This window comes from Labrus bergylta, chromosome 21, assembly GCF_963930695.1.
Source record: "Labrus bergylta chromosome 21, fLabBer1.1, whole genome shotgun sequence".
NCBI lineage: Eukaryota > Metazoa > Chordata > Actinopteri > Labriformes > Labridae > Labrus > Labrus bergylta.
This window is the reverse complement of record NC_089215.1, coordinates 21,035,502-21,052,148: the sequence shown is the minus strand read 5'-3', so window position 1 is coordinate 21,052,148 and position 16,647 is coordinate 21,035,502. Positions and strand designations below refer to the sequence as shown.

Sequence of the window (16,647 nt, the reverse complement as noted above, 5' to 3'; positions counted from 1 at the left end):
AGCAGTAAAAAAAAAAAAAAAGTTAGGGACCGTCAAACAATGTTGGTGTTTGACTTCACCTGATCAACACAAAAGAAAAATGGTTTGACGATTCATAAAATCAACACAAGTTAGACAACACGTGTCGCAATGCAAATTTAACTGTTTAATCGCAAATTGTAAAAAAGACCATAAAACAAAGAGTGAAGTGTACGTTTTGTTCACTACAAGACAACTGCACATGCGCCCTAACCTCTCCATGGTCAAGATGTAACACTATGACGATTTAGGCAACACTTTAACCCTACTTTTTTACGTGTAGCAATTTTATTTGTTTGTGTTTTTATCACTCATGTATTTTGTGTGTGTTTAGTGTGGTTACTCTTTTACGGTCTCAACAGTTTATATCGGTATCTTTATTAGTCAGACTGCGCAGTTTCGCGCAACAGTGGTGTTTGAGAACAGTCTGCGTCCTCGCGCGGTACTTGTGCACATTGTGTTTACAAATCCTAACGTGATGTTGTGAAGCGGTTGCACCTAAATGTTGTTACTTACCACCAGGTTAATACAAACTTGTCCATGTGCATGAACGGCTACGTGTTAGCTGGTTTAAAAGCCCGACTCTGTTTAAAAGTTATTTTTATTTCACTGACAAAACCTGAATGAATTCCTCGTGTTGCCTTTCGGCCCTTGAAGATGTCTGATGCTTGGTAAGTTAGCTGCCAAGGTATTTATTCAGCTTGCCTGCAAATGTTTGTTTTTCACACTGTAGTGGCATTCCTTCAGAAAGTTTGAGCCTTTACATTTAAAACATACGTGTTTGTTATTCTCTAGTCAAGTTTAACACTGAGTTAAACATTCTGAACAATAACATTTGAATGCTGTCAAAATGAACTTGTATTTTCAGATTGTGGACCTTACACACACTATGCACATTTAAATGTTATACAGTCTGGTTACAATGTAGGCACACACCTTTTCATTGGTCATTAACGTAACGTCACTCTACCTTAAAATGCATTTGATGTAATTGTTTATTGCAGTGTCTTAAGTCCACTCAATCTGCTTAGACACAATTTCTCCAGCTGGTATTTACTTTGGCAGAACTTCCTTGGTGCCTGACATTTCCACTGTAATCATGTACTTATCATAGACCAGATCACACTGAGTTTGAGGAGATGCTTACATACTCTTTTCTATCCAGTTGTTTCTAATATTTGTTTTCTGCGATATGAATATAAAGTTATTGCGTTGCCTGCTTATTTTCTTCTCAGCAGCTCTGAACCTGCTAAAGCCATCAAGGCCATTGACAAGCACTCGGTGCATCAGATCTGCTCAGGACAGGTGGTGCTGACTTTGGCCACCGCTGTCAAAGAGCTGGTGGAGAACAGCATCGATGCGGGGGCCACTAACGTTGGTAACTATTGATGCAAACAAGGGAATGCATTTGCAAGAACCAAACAATACCATATTGTATCAGGATACAGGGGCAATTAAATATATTTCTATTTATATATTTGTTTTGCATTTCCTCCCTTTTCTTAGGTCTGTTCTTCAGTTTTCACACTTTCCTTCAGATTTTGTTAAAGTGAAAGTGTCTCATATTGAAGAAAGAATAGCACACTGCTAATGTAATGGTCATGATTTAACTTATCACAAAATCAAATCACTCATAAATCATTCTTTGCATGCAATCTCTTGATTAAAAGTTTATAGTTTTTTTTTCTAATTCTACAATTCACTTAGCAGTGAACAACCCCTACACACAGTTGAACACATCTAAACAGCTGTGACAGGGTGATCTCTGTTTGTCAATAAGGTTTATATCCCTTCTTTCACCAATAAGAGCTACAGCCGTAAAATGCTGGAAACATAATCATCCTGTCGTCGTTAAATAACATGGGGCCAACACTTACAGGCACAGTAAAATAAAGAAATGTGTTAGAATTGAAAAGCAGTATCACATTGTCTCCTCTTTCAGATGTGAGGCTGAAGGAGTGTGGAGCTGAACTAGTGGAAGTGTCAGACAACGGCAAAGGAGTTGAAGAAGCTAACTTTGAAGCATTGAGTGAGTGGCAGCATTCTTATTATCAAATTTGTCTGTAGAGTTATTCCTGTTCTTTGTGCTGAGAGTGAAACTTGGTCTGTCTGTTCCACAGCTTTAAAGCATCACACATCAAAGCTTCGGGACTTTTCTGATCTCATCCATGTGGAAACGTTTGGTTTCAGAGGTGAAGCTCTCAGCTCTTTATGTGCTCTGAGGTAAAACACATTAAACAGCCTCTTTCATTTGATCTATAAGATTAGATTACTCCTCACCTGCTTAAATCCCTTCTGCCTTGCTTGCTGCAGTGACCTGGGTGTGGTGACGTGTCACGAGTCTAGCCATGTCGGGACCAAGCTTGTGTTTGACCATAAAGGCCACGTGGTGCAGCAGTCGCCTCACCCCCGGCAGCAAGGCACCACCGTCAGCCTGCAGCAGCTCTTCTACACCCTGCCTGTTCGACACAAGGAGTTCCATCGTAACATCAAGAAGGTCACTGAAGAATCATTGTTCTGTTTCTCAGCAGTCACAACAAATCACAGACATTTAATGTCAAGAATTTCATTGCTTTTTTAATAATAATAATAATAACTTATCCTTTATTAATCCCGCAAGGGGAAATTCAGTTTTACACTCTGTCTATTGAACATGCTACACACACATGCACAAACAGGATCCTATGGACATGCATTAATGGAGAGGTGTCAGAGTGAGGGAGCTGCCCACAGCGAGCACTCCAGATCAGTTTTGGGGTTCGGTGTCTTGCTCAAGGGCACCTCGGCAGTGCTCAGGAAGTGGACTGGCACCTCTCCAGCTACCAGACCAACTTCCAGACTTGGCCCGTGCCGGGACTTGAACCGGCGACCCTCCGATTCCCAACCCAAGTCCCTACAGACTGACCATTTTTCCTACTTTCTTGTTTTCTTGCAACAACTTTATGCTTACTTGGGATTAGTTATCTGTGAAAGTGATTATTCATTTATTATATATTATTAAACTGTAAAAGAGAGGGTGTAGTTGTTGTCAGCTGGGGAACCAAGAAGTGGTACATATCAGATTGTCAATGGCAACATTTTTTTGTTTGTTTTTCAATGATCATTTGTCCCTTATTGTTTTCTTAAAGGTTTGACTTCCTGACCCCATTTTGTAATAGTTCTTTTTTTTTTTTTTTTTTTTAAGATTTATTTTTGGCCTTTCTGTGCCTCTAATGTAGAGATAGGACAGTGGATAGAGTTGGAAATCGGGGAGAGAGAGAGAGTAGGGAACGATGCATGGAAAGGAGCCACAGGTGGGATTCAAACCTGGGCCGCCCGCCTAAAGGAGCGAAGCCTCCATACATGGGGAGCGTGCACTATGCACCGCACCACCAGCACCCCATTTTGTAATAGTTTTAAAGTCCCCATGAAATTTTGAGAGTATCCAACTGCCGTGCCATGACTTTAATACTTAATATTTATCTTTTTTTCTGTATTTTTTTAGGAGTACGCCAAAATGATACATGTCCTGCAGTCCTACTGTATCATCTCCACAGGAGTGCGGATCACTTGCTCCAACCAGAACGGGCAGGGAAAGCGCAGCACGGTCCTCAGCACCGGCGGCAGCCAGAGCATGAGAGACAACATAGGAGCCATATTTGGACCCAAACAGGTTTGAAACTCTCTCCGTTCACAGGTGTCTTAATGGTTTGATTTATTTATGGAACAAAGAATAGAGTAGAATAGATGTTTATTTCCACCTGCACAGGTACAGGACAGTACAGGTACATTGGAATTCTTGTGTGTTTCTCCCTGAGTCAGCTTCTACAAAAAAGTTAAAATGATATATAAAATAGAATAGCATTATAAGAAAAAAAGAGTAGAAAAGTACAAATAAAACAAATAAATAACTTATAGTAACAGCTAAGTTAATTAAAATAAAATGTACAGAAGCTATACACTGTATTAAAGCAAAGATATAATACAAACAATAACAAAGGGGAACACTGTACAATGAAATGAAAATATGAATATGTTTTCTTGTCGGAGGTGTCGACAGTATGTCACTAGAACAAATCTTTTTCTTTATTATTAATGGTTGGATTTATTAATGTGCTTTTTTGGCATTTGAGTAATTCACCAGTTTTCAAAGTCAATTTGTTTGACTTGTTTGGTAAATTCAGTGTTGGAATTTAAATGTTTATTGTTTCTTCTGCAGCTACAGAGTCTGCTGCCTTTTCAGCAAGTGTCTCCGACAGAAAATGTTATCGAGGAATATGGACTCAAAGAGGCAGAGCTCCCAAAACAACTGTTTTCGTGAGTCACACCATTTTCTATAATACATGAACATGCCTTCTCTGAAAACAAAGGACGTCTTTTATTATAAATGTAAAACTGTTTTGGTAGCATCACAGGGTTTGTGTCCCGAGGAGACCATGGTGTTGGGCGGAGTGCCACAGACAGACAGTTCTTTTTCATAAACAACCGGCCATGTGATCCTCTTAAGGTAAACATCCAGCACTCTATAATGAACAGGTAGTTTGTAAGCAGCCTTCAGGACCATTTGTAATTTGTTGTTGTCATATGCAGGTGACCAAGCTTGTGAATGAAGTGTATCATATGTACAACAGACATCAGTATCCATTTGTGGCTTTGAACATAGCTGTTGCCTCTGGTGAGAAAATCATCTCAAGTTATTTCTAAAAGACTCAGCATTTTTTTTGTCCTACATGAACTTTTTGTTCTGTATTTTTCTTATTTCAGAGTGTGTGGATGTGAACGTGACCCCGGACAAACGACAGGTTTTCCTTCAGGAGGAGAAACTCCTGCTGGCTATTCTTAAGACCTCTCTTATTAACATGTACGAGGCCGGAGTCAACAAAATCAGCCTGAACTTTACACCCATGCCAGGCACCAGTAAGAACATAGCATTGCACCCCCCCCTCCCCTTTCTTCTATTTATTTATTTATTTTCATCACTATTATTTCTCTAAATAATTCTCCTTTTTCTTTCCTTCCTTTCTTCTCTTTATACTATCTGACCTTTATTTATTTATTTTTATTGTTTTATATATATATATTGCTTTACATTTTGTGTTTTTTGGACACATATTTGCAGTGTATGTTGTAAACAAATGTACATTGATGTTGCTAATTGAAAAACTGTTAAACAAAAAAGAACATATCATTGCATTTAACCCACTAAACAACACATGGGGTATTTATATGGTTATGTAGCCTGACAGGTTTTTTTTTTCCATGAGAAATAGTGTGTTTTATTCTAGTGCTTTTTTTTAACACTTGCCATTTATTTTCTCTAGAAACAACGTCTGCCTCTGATATCTGTCAGGTTGTGATGCCTAATGAAAACATGCAAGAACGTGGAGCCGACAAGGAGTCAGTGGTTCAGAGCCCAAAGTCATCTCTAAACCTGGCCGGGCTCAAAGCTGCTTTTTCAAGTCACCACAGCTCCAGTTTTGGGAACAAGTCGAGTGGAGCGAAAGCTTCCAGCTGTGGTCCAACACAGAAAACTTTGCAGACTTTTTTCAAGGGCTCTGTCCAAACTTCTACCTGTGGTTCAAGTTCAAAATCTCCTTTGAAATCCACAGTAGACCCAGCTCAATGCTCGCCAGGGGGGAAGTCGGTGCTGGATGGGTTCAAATATGGAAAGATGTCAGTCGGTGCTGGAGATTCTGAAAAAGACAGTGCTGTCAGTGACCCTCATAGACAGTCTCCTGAACCATACACCAACACCGCCACTGTAAAAAATGAAACATTTGAAGAAACAATCGACCAAACTCACTCTGTCTCTGAAGACCTGGAGGTACAGATCGAGCCTTGCACTTCAAAGGACTCGTCCATAAGCCCAGATGCAAAGAGGGCCAGGACAGAGGAACCACATCTGGCTAAAGAACCCAAATCAAACAGTCTTTCAAACCGTTCAGAGCGGTCCTCCTCCTCCACAGTGGATGCTCCAGTTTCCCTGCAGAGGAGGACAGTACTGCTCCAGTTCTCTTTCCAGGAGCTGGTGGGAAAGCTGAAGAGGTTACAGGACCAACAGAAACAGAGGAGCAACACAGATCTGTGCTACAGACGCTTCAGGGCCAAGATCAACCCCGGAGAAAACCAAAGTGCAGAAGAAGAGCTCAGTAAAGAGATCAGGTAGAAATCTAATCATATAACTAGTACTGGTTAAACTTCCTGCTAAGATTAAAGATTCCTTAACAGAAGATGATCTTTGTTTCAGTAAAGACATGTTCAAACAAATGGAGATCATCGGTCAGTTTAACCTCGGCTTCATCATCACCAAACTCAACTCTGACATCTTCATGATTGACCAGCATGCAACAGACGAGAAATACAACTTTGAGATGCTGCAGCAGCACAACGTGCTTCAAGGACAGAAACTCATAGTGTAAGAATCTCAAACTGCTTGTTCAATTTACCTTTATAATTTCAGAAATGGCTCGTTACTGATCTGCTTTTTTTCTTGTAATTTTAGCCCTCAGAAGCTCCACCTTACGGCTGTGAGTGAAAATATACTGATGGAGAATATAGAGATATTCAGGAAGAACGGCTTTGAATTTCTAATCGATGAAGACGGTATGATCTGATTTAATATCCAGCTTGAAACAGTTATTTTACATTTTGAAGATAAGAAATATTAAAGTAACTTTTTTTTTTATTATTCTGACTGCAGCTCCGGTGATGGAGCGGGTTAAACTGGTGTCTCTGCCCACCAGTAGAAACTGGACGTTTGGCCCACCTGACATCGAGGAGCTCATCTTCATGTTGAGTGACAGCCCAGGAGTCATGTGTCGACCGTCGCGCGTCAGGCAGATGTTTGCCTCCAGAGCGTGTCGAAAATCTGTGAGTTCACACTCATTTCACAAATATTCTATTCTAATAAAAGTTATACTTATTTGTAGGGTAACTCACAATTCAATACCATACGATGCGATACACAATACACGATATATTATGTTGCCCATAATAAGGATAATATCACAATAAAGCGATTCTGGGATAATTGATATTTTGCTAAACATAATGATGATTAAATGGTATTGTGAAGAATTAATCTTTTCACTGTAGTTTGCAGTCAGTTTCACCTCTTATTATGCTTCAAATCTTTACTTCTGTTCACTGCTGTCAGACATTATCCAGCTGTCTTCCTTTCATTTATCTAACCCTCTGTCTACTTATTTTTTGTCCAATTAACTTCAGTTTGCATTACCATTATTAAATTAACAAGCGCCACCGTGAGGAGTCATGAGGTAGTGACAGGATGAGTCAAATTAGCAGAGAAATCTCTCCAGAGTGCCATTTTCTTTCTTTTTTGAAAGATTAAAATGTCTATGAATTGGCACCAGTGATTCGATTAATGTATCACACGAGTCAGGACTGCATCAATATTATGTCCCATCCCTAGAGTGTAGATATCTTAAAAAAAGACTTTGTTGAAAATAAACATTGGCTGAAATAAAAGGATAGAAGTCTAAAATGTAAATGATCTGAAATGTAATTTACTTTTTCAAATAAGTGAAATTAGTTTTGTTGAACAGGTATTTAAATACTGTTACTTTTGTCCTGATACATAATCTTTTGTTTTGCTGATGCTCATCTTCAGGTGATGATTGGCACTGCTCTAAGCGTCAGTGAGATGAAGAAACTTCTGGTTCACATGGGGGAGATTGAACATCCATGGAACTGTCCTCACGGCAGGCCCACCATGAGACACCTCGCCAACCTGGACATGATCTCATCCGACTGAGCACCTTTAGGATGGACCTGTTGAAGAGTGTTACTTGTCTTACACTGTCATTCCACTTTATTTCTGTTAAACAAAACCAGTGACTGAATGTTTACTGTCTTTTTTTTTTTACAATACAATGTTCAAATTAGTTCTGATTTTATTTGTATTTTGAATCCCAACAGTTTTTAGTTTGACACCTCATTACTGAGGGAAATAAATAAGCTATTTTTCAACATGTGCTGAAACTATCTGCTATTTTTACTGTTAAATGTAGTGCTGAAAGAAGAATTGAGATGCTTCACTTGATTTAAACTACTACAGCTGTTTTACACTGTCAATTATTAGCAGTAAATTTGCCTCAATTATCTAAAGATAAACCTAATCTGTTTAGTTGTGTAGTATTGTGCTGCAGATGTTTCTGCTGCATTGTAGGGGGCGGGGGAACAAAATTCGCGGTTTTCACCGGTCAAGATTAGTTGTGATATATATATATATTTTAATTTTTTGGGGGGCTTTTTATGCCACCATTCGGACAGACCAGGGTAGGAAATCAAGAAGAGAGTGGGGAATGACATGCTGGAGACGCTATGGATCATGGCCTCCGAACCTCCGCCGGGCCAGCACCGTCTCAGCACCGCCTCACCTATTTCTAACATTAGGAATTGTCTAAAGCTGCCAGCAAAGAAAAGTGAATAAAAAAACATCTTCCTCTTCGCTTTGGTGGTGTAGAGTGAATAAAAACTGATGTAAAATCTAGCATGGTCTACTGCTTGAGCAACACTTGACTATTTTGTAGTAACAGAATGACGGTAATACCCTTTTTGGCTGACTAAGGTTTCCGTAGCTCGGCGTCCCTTTCCGTTGCTATGGAGACATGGTTGACACGAGATTACTATATGGCGAAAAATGACACACAGAAAGGAAAAGAAGAAATGTGCGATGAAAGGAGAGACACAAAGAGCACAGGAGAGGAGAGAAAAGAAAAGGTCGTCGAGCAGATTTGAAGGTTTGAATTCAGCGGAGGAGGAACAGCCCGAGAAACACGATATTCATGAACTCCCCTCCCTTATTAACTTAACTGTGCAGAGGTGAACTACAACTCACAACAGTAACGTTACTAAGTTGTTTTTGTATAGTCACATCATGGTTAATAATATCCTGTCCTGTGTGTCACTGTCAGATATGAAGGGGAAACCTGTGAAGGACAGTTTCATGGAGAAGGGCTCGCTTGTTTTGAAGGAGGACATTTGTACAAGGTAGCCTAAATGTTTATAACACCATAAATTAAAGAAAGACAAGTTTGATTTTACACTTAAGACACTAAATGCATACTTTATGACTGTTTTAACCTACAGTATAACATTTAGCGAATTATGATTTGCTTATAGGTTCATAAAAATGTAACAAGTATTGACACTATAACTTTAATAAGAATAAAAATATACAAATTATTAGATATTTCAATGGCTAGCCTACATATTATACATCATTATTATTTGAAACTACATTATGCTTGTTTCTAATGTTTATTTACATGTAACTGGTTGTGGAAAGAAAAAATATATAACATATAAATCTGTTCCTCAAATGCAATGAAATGAATTCTGCAAACGCACCAGAAATGTGTATCAACTTTTCATTTTGCATGACTATGAACAAAACTACATATTTAAGTCACTGCTTGTTGTTTCTAAAGGGGATGTTTGCCAAGGGACTCATGGATGGACGAGGTGTGTTCACATGGGCAGGTGGCGTGAAATATGAGGTAGGGCACAGAAATGAGAAATGCCGCTATTATAAGCTTAATGATTTACATTTTAAAGTGCCGTCTGTGTAGGTCCTCAGTCATCCAGGTCATGGTAAATTTGAAGCTTGATCCAGAGGCAACTGGACTTGGTTGAAGATCTTGAAGATGTGACCCCCAACGACCCACAGATGACTTGGAGGAGTTAATGACTCTAAGTTAATGACTCTCATGTGAGTCATCCTTGATCATGCTCATGATCCACAGAGGCTCACATTTCTAGCTCGGTCCCCCAGTTAGTTTAGTCCAGTTGCCTTTGGATCAAGCTTAGAATTGAAGTGCTTTTTATACATCACATTTAAAAACATGCATCCTGTATGTTAAAAACAGAACTTCAGCAGGATGATAACATTTGAAAAATTATAACATGAGAAGGTTGATATGGGTTGATAAAGCATGAGGTAAATTTCTTATCCCAACAGGGAGAATTTGTCTGCAACCAGCCCCTGGGTGAGGGCACCTACACCTGGCCTGACGGCAGCTCCTATAAGGGGGAGGTATATTATGGTATACGCCATGGGACTGGAACTTACACATGTGCAACAAACAGAGTGTCATACATAGGGCAGTGGGACCAAGGCAAGAGGCATGGAAAGGTGCGATCCACTCATTTACATCTTTATTTTCTTTCTTTTGGAGTTTTATATTTAAATTGCTTATCTTTGTGTTAGGGTGAAGTGTATTACAACCGGGATAAGACATCTTGGTACAAAGGAGACTGGGTGAAGAACAACAGAGAGGGATGTGGAGTGAGATGGTATGTTTTGATTACTTGTGTACATGACCTCATCTGCAGCATGAGCATGTATTCAGAGGGTACATCTGTGTTTCACCGGCAGCTACCCCTCTGGTAACATTTACTCTGGTGAGTGGAAGAACAACCTGAGACATGGGGAAGGCAAGATGAGGTGGACACAACTGGGAGAGGAGTATGTTGGGATGTGGCAGAATGGAATCCAGGTTTGAATTCACACACAGAGTTATCATGTTGTATTGAAAATGACCCCAATCCAAAAGTCCCTCAATACAAACAAAAGCGAGATAAGATTGTTGTGAATGGAGTGAGCACTATTCTCTTGCAGCATGGACGAGGCACACACACCTGGATCCTTAGGCGAGCAGATGGATCCCAGTACACCCAGAGCAACCAGTACACTGGGGACTTTGTTCATGGTCAGAGGCACGGGCAGGGGGCCTTCAAATACGCTGGTGGAGCCATCTATGAAGGAGAATGGAGGGACAATAAAAAGCATGGGAAGGTGAGTCAATATGCTCACATACAAACATTTCAGGAATTTGTATTTTTTTTTTTTTTTTAAATGTTGAGTTTTAAGATATTGTTTATCCAGAAATACATCACTGTCAAAAAAAACGAAAAAAAAAAAAAAAGTGCAATACTCCTATTATTATTAGTTATTAGTATTACACATTAAAAAAACATATGCAAGCAGCTAAATCTGCACGTTGCACTTTGACACCCTGGACACTTTACACTGTTTACATTATTCTACATTTTGTATATTCAAATATTTCTTTTTTTAATTTTACATTATATTTCTACATTACTGTATATTTATGTGTATTAGTAATTTGAGTGTTTATTGCATGGCCTTGTGGAACAGTCTTTACATTTCACTGCACATCTGCATGAGCATGTGACAAATACAAATCTTGAATCTTGAATCTAAACTATTTTCCTTCTGTTTATGTCAGTAAAGTATCAGAACATCTGAATGCAATGTGTTGCTTATGTTTCACAGGGAAAATTCACATATAAGGATGGGCGTGTTTTTGAAGGAGAGTTTGTGAACGATCAGATGATGACAGATATCGTGAATGGAAAAAGAGCTCCCACCCCTTTTTGTGGTAAGCAGACACAATACATGAGCTCTATTTGAAAAAAATGCTCAGCCTCTCATGAAGGAGAGCATTCATAGTTTCAGAGTCTGGTACCAAAAGCTTACAATCCTTAATCTTGTTTTAAGGTCCGTCCCCCCTGCCAGGCGCTGATTCCACGATCTTAGGACCAGACATGGCTCTGAACATTCATCGTCTTCTGGAGAATATCCCAGAGAGAAACAGTGAAGCTGAGCGGGGACAGGTCAGGTCTCTCCTCACCCCCCTTTAATATATCATGTGTGACCTTTTTTCCATTTCCTAATTTTCACCAAAGAAACTTAAAAAAGAAGGAAGGGTCATATTGTCTGATTGCTGCTCTGTTGCCAGACTTTAGCTCTGCTTATATTGAAGTTAATGGAGAACAAAAATCCCACTTTTAAACTTCATATCTGTGTTTATTCAGATTACAATGAACATTTTTTTTAAAAAGCATGTTGTTCAAAAAAATGTTTTTGTTAATGTGCAAATGATTCTTCTTGTTATTGACATATTTATTGATCGAAAAAGACCAAGTACTTTGAGTTTTCTGTTGTATCACTACACTGATTTACACAAGTCTTATCCCCAAGGTACTTTTATTGTTCCATTTATGGTCTTAAATGGTCACGATTTACAATTTTGCTTTAGCTGTCTTGGAGGAAACAAGGGTTCATTAGAGTCAAAGGTAACTGCTGCAGGGTCTCTCAGATTCATTACAAAGAAAAACATATTTAAACATAATCAGACAACCCTAAAGACAGATTGCTCTGCATTACTTAATGTGTTTTATTCTCTCAGTAAGATGTGAAACCACAAGGACATTGTGGGTCATAGTGGTACTTGCCACGTCTGTTGTTGAAGAAGAGGCAGCACAGACAATGCACAATGCAATGACCCTTCCTCCACTTCAGTTTAGTTCATTCAACAGTAACATTATGCTATTAACATGGCAGAGTTATTCAAAAAGACTTTTTTTGTAGTCCCTGCCCAAGATGGCGGAAAAAAAAGTACCTAAAATACATCAAATGAAGACAAACCAAAGCAGAGCATTCACTCTAAAGACTGGGTTTAAAAGTTGGTTAAAATAAGTTGAAGCAGAAGAAGTGTAAATGCGTCTTAAACAAACATTTCATCCACTTTATTTTCCCTGTTGTGTTTCTGAGCTGATTGTGCGTCTCATGTGTAACAGGTGGAGTTTGTGGTGCTGATGCTGGCCACAGAGCTCAGGTCAGTGTACAGTTTCTACAGCAGACTCGGCCAGGCTCACTCTGCTGATAACACCTTCCTGCTGACCCGCCTGCAGCTCTGGCGTCTGCTCAAAGACTGTTACATTCACCATCGAGGCATCACTCTGACACAGATCGACCGTTTGATCAGAGGTGAGAGGTACTCTTTAACTCTCCTCTTTAATTCTCTTTGTTCGCTGACAGGGCAGACAAAGCTTCACACTTACAGTATGTTGTTTTTACTCCCTGTGTGTCTAAACAGATTTCAGTGCATTAGGGCCACACTCTCCTTTCACTCCCATTCTTCTTCATGGGCTCCTCAGCTGTCTCGTGGTTGTGTCCTACCACATCTACCATAAGGAAATGATGTAAGGAACTATTACAAATCTTTGCCTGTAGGAGAAATGTTTGTATCTCTTGTCTAGATAAAACATCTTATCTAGACATTGCTGGTCCCCAGAGGATGCATCCTTATTACTGTGGTGATCCCGTGGCTTTACTTCAGTGGTTATACAGTATAAGGCTATTATTTGTGAGTTTGAGGAGAAAACTAGATATTGTCTATCGGATTGACTGGACTTGTTGAACATATTTTATGTGTCCCTCAGGATAAATCCCAATAACTTTGTGTGTTGACCTTTTGTATTCAGTGTTGGAGAGGAGAAGTGAATTGTCTGTACAAAATAAGAACAAACTGGACAAGGTTGTTGAACCATGCAGCAAGTTAACTGGGAAGCAAATGTGCAGCATTTCTGACCTGACAGACCAGTAGACTCTGAATCTAGCCATCAAGATTACAAGGACTAAAAGAGGCATTACATCCTTTGTACCACTCAGCATTCAGCTGCTCAACAAGCTCTGATCATACATGAACTTAGCACTCTGCACTTTATTGAACTTGCTACTTTAAATCATGTGATGCTTCAATGATGTATATTGTGATTTGGTTTTTATGTGCTGTCCGGTATATGGTTACCTCGTCTTTTGTCACTTTTATTGTATTTTTATGCTCTCAGTGCTAGGCAAATCCCACGTAAAGTTTCCATTCATTCAGCAGCTGTGGAGGTCATAAAAGCTCCGACTGGGTCCTATATGTTGCTAGATTTGCTTTCATTGAAATATCAATACTGGGACAGAGAACAACTGAGGACACTATTAGAATAAAAGCTTTTGTTTATCACTGGTCATTTTTGGAGAAGACAAACATCCCTTCTTGTCTTTTTGCAGGTCGCAAAAGAACCTTCTGGCTGCCTGCTTTTCTAAACTGATGACAGACAACATCCTTCCTAATGCCAAGACTTTAAAAGGTGTGAACAATAATCTGTTGTAAAGTCCTGTGCACACACAAACTGCATGACAGAAACATGTTAACTGTGTGTGTGTGTGTGTGTGTGTGTGTGTGTGTGTGTGTGTGTGTGTGTGTGTGTGTGTGTGTGTGTGTGTGTGTGTGTGTGTGTGTGTGTGTGTGTGTGTGTGTGTGTGTGTGTGTGTGTGTGTGTGTGTGTGTGTGTGTGTGTGTGTGTGTGTGTGTGTGTGTGTGTGTGTGTGTGTTGTATTGGATGGTGTGTGTGTTGTATTGGATGGTGCAGGCTCCTTTTCTAAATGTGTTTTGAATCTATTTGTTTAGTTTTTTATATGTTTGTATTGTGTTTGTTTATTTTTGTTTTCTGTAAAGCACATTGAGTTTATGTTTGTTTGAAATGTCTTATAAAAATACAATTGAATTAAACTAATTTTAGAACTATGGAAAGAAAAAAAACAGGTATTTTATTTAGTGTAACAAGGTGTTAAAGTGCTAAAAAAAACATCTGAATAATGAATAAAAAACAATTAATAGTTTGTAAATAAAACCTTTACTCAATCTTTGCTTGATTTATTTTTATTTTGTATATATTTTGTCTGAGGGATAACACACATAAATATACAGTAATAACTGCACTTGTTAACTCCAGCTGTGTTTTTGCAGGCTTTCTGTTCAGGCAGCCAGACTGTGCAGTTGTGGCCTTGAACTACTTTCAGAAATGTTGGGAAATCTATCAGGCTTACTGCAAAGATTTCACAGCCCCCAGAGACGAGCAGACCATGACCTGCAGACACCTGCTGTGGATCTTCAAGGTGCAATGACTCGAACATGAAGATAGCCCTGTATAGAAATAGCTTCTTCCCATCATCAGTTTGAAGGCATAATGATGATTTGCACATTGCTACCCCATACAGGATCTCCATCTGCTGGACAACAACCTGACAGTCGAGAAATTACTGGAGATCATCACTTCAGAGAGCAATGACCCCAGCAACTATTCCTCCTGTCTGGATCTGGAGGTCCGTCTGGAGTGTTTACACCTAGACACACATGTTCCTTTTATGTATCCCCTCCCCCTCCGTTGAGTAACGTTTGTTGTTCCAACACTTCCTACATCAGATAACCTTCCTGGAGTTTTTTGAGGTGCTTCTGGGCTCTGCTGAGGTGAAGTGTCAGCAGGTTTGTGTCGGCCTGGAGGAGGAGGAGGGCCGATCATCGTTAAGTCCCGACACAGAGGCCATGAGAGACCTAAAGCTGGAGGCTGGAGAGAACATGGTAAAGACTACAAACAGCCCTTCCCAGCCCATCACAACCTCTCAAGGGTCTTTTATGGCCTTAAACCTTAAACAATTATTTGCAGTCAAATTGTTCTAGTGGAGGTTCATTTGTTTTTCTTTGAAATTAATCAAAAAGATACAAATATATGTTCAGATTTAAAATGTGCAAAAGTCTGAAGCCATTACAAACTTTGTTGTTTTAGGAGTTTTACTGTCAATCAATATTTTTTGTCTTTATGAAGTTACAAGCAGAAGGCAACAAGGCAGGCTTCTACAGAATTTATTGACTCAGCACATCTGAAACTCTTGAGAAGACATTCCTGATAAAGTTTTCCTCAGTAATCTTCTGGTTTATTATTCGTTGAATAGTTATATTTTAATCTCATCCTAGTCAGGAAAACCTGAAGGATCATCAGCTGCTGAAGAAGCCGAGAGTCGACCAGATGTCAAGACTGAAGAAAACAGCAAACTTCCGTCTGAAGGTTCATTTTTTTTTTATTATTCTTCTGGTTCTTTTAACTCATGTAGATGCATATTTGTATTATATTGTTTAACTGTTGAGGGATTTCATTTTCAAATAGTGACACATAATTTGTAGTCAGAAATAGATTTTATAAATTGGACTGAGAGACATAAACAAGTATAAGCTAGAAAGAACAATGTATGAAGTAATTATATAACATGTGACATATTTCCTCCTGTTCACTCAGACGAGCAGAGGAGTGAGGAAAAGAAGGCAAAGCAAACCAGAAGAGAGGAAGACAAAAGTCATGATCAGGAGCTTTGGAGACAGACAGTCCATCAGTTCTTCAACCACTTTTTCTTCCCGGCTTATGAACATGACCAGTTAGTGTCCAAAAACATGAAGGAAGAGACGCTCTGCAAGGAGAACTAGAGGAGGCATCGCTTTGGCCGAAGTCTAGGAGACAGCCAGGAAGTTCACTTCTACGAGTCCCAGCTAAGATGCAATATAAGACTCTGTACAAACATCTTCCTATCATCTAAGGCTGACTTAGCCAAAGCGTGAGCAGCCGTACTGGCTCAATGTTACAATGTTAACAGTTTGTTTTAAAAACCAAGCTCAGCTTCTTATGTTTAAATACATCCACCAGGGGGCATCTTTAAACCACGATCTAAAATCACCCCACTACTCAATGACTCACTGTGTTTCAGACACGATGTGTAATGAACTATTGTTCTGTGTTGTGCTACAGGTAGAAGAAGCATCAAGGCTCAGAAAAACCTAAATCAGCTCAGGAAGAAGCCAACTGTTACTTAAATGGACAATCTTTGAAATAAAGTGTTTAACAAAACAAACTGAGTGTGTGCTGGATTTGTGCTTTGAGGTAAAAGAAGAGCATTTGTCATTTTACTGTTGGAACTAAAACTTTAATAAACATCTTGTA

At 39.3% G+C, this 16,647-nt stretch overlaps 2 protein-coding genes across 3 annotated transcripts; both read left to right on the top strand.

Moving 5' to 3' along the window:
* The first annotated feature begins 280 nt into the window (after nucleotides 1-280).
* Nucleotides 281-7,990, top strand: pms2 (PMS1 homolog 2, mismatch repair system component). Of its 2 annotated transcripts, none has more exons than XM_029280103.2 (15): nucleotides 281-689; nucleotides 1,257-1,396; nucleotides 1,961-2,047; nucleotides 2,139-2,241; nucleotides 2,332-2,515; nucleotides 3,503-3,670; nucleotides 4,217-4,314; nucleotides 4,405-4,504; nucleotides 4,588-4,672; nucleotides 4,762-4,914; nucleotides 5,319-6,159; nucleotides 6,245-6,412; nucleotides 6,500-6,600; nucleotides 6,698-6,867; nucleotides 7,628-7,990. In XM_029280103.2, the coding sequence occupies exons 1-15, from the start codon at nucleotides 676-678 to the stop codon at nucleotides 7,769-7,771; spliced, it is 2,556 nt and encodes an 851-aa protein (XP_029135936.2). In that variant the 5' UTR covers nucleotides 281-675; the 3' UTR covers nucleotides 7,772-7,990. The 2 variants fall into 2 exon arrangements, with proteins under 2 accessions (XP_029135936.2, XP_020503800.2); XM_020648144.3 differs by having other exon boundaries at nucleotides 1,254-1,396.
* Nucleotides 7,991-8,620: 630 nt separating this feature from the next.
* On the top strand, nucleotides 8,621-16,549 carry rsph10b (radial spoke head 10 homolog B). Its single transcript, XM_065949478.1, has 17 exons — nucleotides 8,621-8,841; nucleotides 8,934-9,009; nucleotides 9,450-9,518; nucleotides 9,980-10,153; nucleotides 10,229-10,314; nucleotides 10,397-10,517; nucleotides 10,640-10,816; nucleotides 11,318-11,423; nucleotides 11,543-11,658; nucleotides 12,625-12,814; nucleotides 12,924-13,029; nucleotides 13,889-13,968; nucleotides 14,628-14,776; nucleotides 14,879-14,983; nucleotides 15,084-15,239; nucleotides 15,633-15,723; nucleotides 15,952-16,549. The coding sequence occupies exons 1-17, from the start codon at nucleotides 8,660-8,662 to the stop codon at nucleotides 16,134-16,136; spliced, it is 2,169 nt and encodes a 722-aa protein (XP_065805550.1). The 5' UTR covers nucleotides 8,621-8,659; the 3' UTR covers nucleotides 16,137-16,549.
* Nucleotides 16,550-16,647: the final 98 nt, after the last annotated feature.